General features: G+C 47.8%; 1 protein-coding gene across 1 annotated transcript in view; it reads right to left on the bottom strand.

Moving 5' to 3' along the window:
• Positions 1-87: 87 nt before the first annotated feature.
• Positions 88-1,018, bottom strand: part of LOC106816006 (coronin-1C-like) — a 13,288-nt gene continuing 12,357 nt past the window's right edge. The window contains exons 9-10 of the mRNA XM_014820538.1: positions 606-740; positions 88-96 (exon numbers count right to left, since the gene is read on the bottom strand). Coding sequence (XP_014676024.1) covers positions 88-96; positions 606-740 — 144 coding nt within the window. The remainder of the gene's footprint in view (positions 97-605; positions 741-1,018) is intronic.

Below are 1,018 nucleotides of genomic sequence, written 5' to 3'. Positions count from 1 at the left end.
AGAGAGAGAGAGAGAGAGAGAGAGAGAGAGAGAGAGAGAGAGAGAGTACGCAGAACACAATCAGTTGGGTCGAGATCTGATCGAGAGTTAGGCATACTACACCGTCACCAATGACCTATGATGTACAGTAGATACATATATCGTACGCACAGCATGGGTTTTAACTTAGTAATTAGACTTAGTATTTATCTTAGTGCAAATACATGAATGGATAGACGGATGGATGGATGCACAGATGGATGAATGCACGGATGGACGGACGGATGGACAGATGGATGGATGCACAGATACATAAATGGACATACTGATGAATGGATGCATGGATGGGTGGATGGATGCATGCATGCACGGACGGACGGACAGACGGATGCACGAATGTATGGATGCACGGACGGATGGATGGACGGATGGATGCATGCACGGACGGATGGATGGACGGATGGATGGACGGATGGATGGATGCACGGACGGACGGACGGATGCACTGATGGACGGACGGATGGATGGATGCACTGATGGATGGATGAATTGATGGATGGATGGATGGATGGATGAATTGATGGATGGATGGATGGATGGATGGATGGACGGACGGATGGACAAACGGAAGAGCGTGCACTTACGCTGTTCGTGGCATTGCCACCAGTCTTGCTGGGCATCTTGTCGAGGATGTTTGGCTTCTTGTTGACGGTGAGCTGCCGAAGCTGGTTCGACGGTGTGTAGCCTCCCTTCAACGAGATCTGAAACGCGCAAGAGAGACACACATACGTCATCCAGTGATCGAATATTAACTACAAACTAATGCTACTAATACAACGCTACTACTAAACTAACGTTGGTTCTGGACGGTGCATAGCCGAGATCTGAAGCACGCGTGCGAATATTAAAGTGATTACGTCACCGTAAATAGTAAAAAATAAAAATAATATTCTGTTCTCTCTCTCTCTCTCTCTCTCTCTCTCTCTCTCTCTCTCTCTTTCTCTCTCTCTCTCACCCTCCCTCCTCTCTCTCTCTCTCT

This window comes from Priapulus caudatus, unplaced genomic scaffold (genome assembly GCF_000485595.1).
Source record: "Priapulus caudatus unplaced genomic scaffold, Priapulus_caudatus-5.0.1 Scaffold1260, whole genome shotgun sequence".
Taxonomy (NCBI): Eukaryota; Metazoa; Priapulida; class Priapulimorpha; order Priapulimorphida; family Priapulidae; genus Priapulus; species Priapulus caudatus.
Note: the sequence above shows the minus strand (reverse complement) of the source record. Positions and strands in the feature narration are given on the sequence as shown.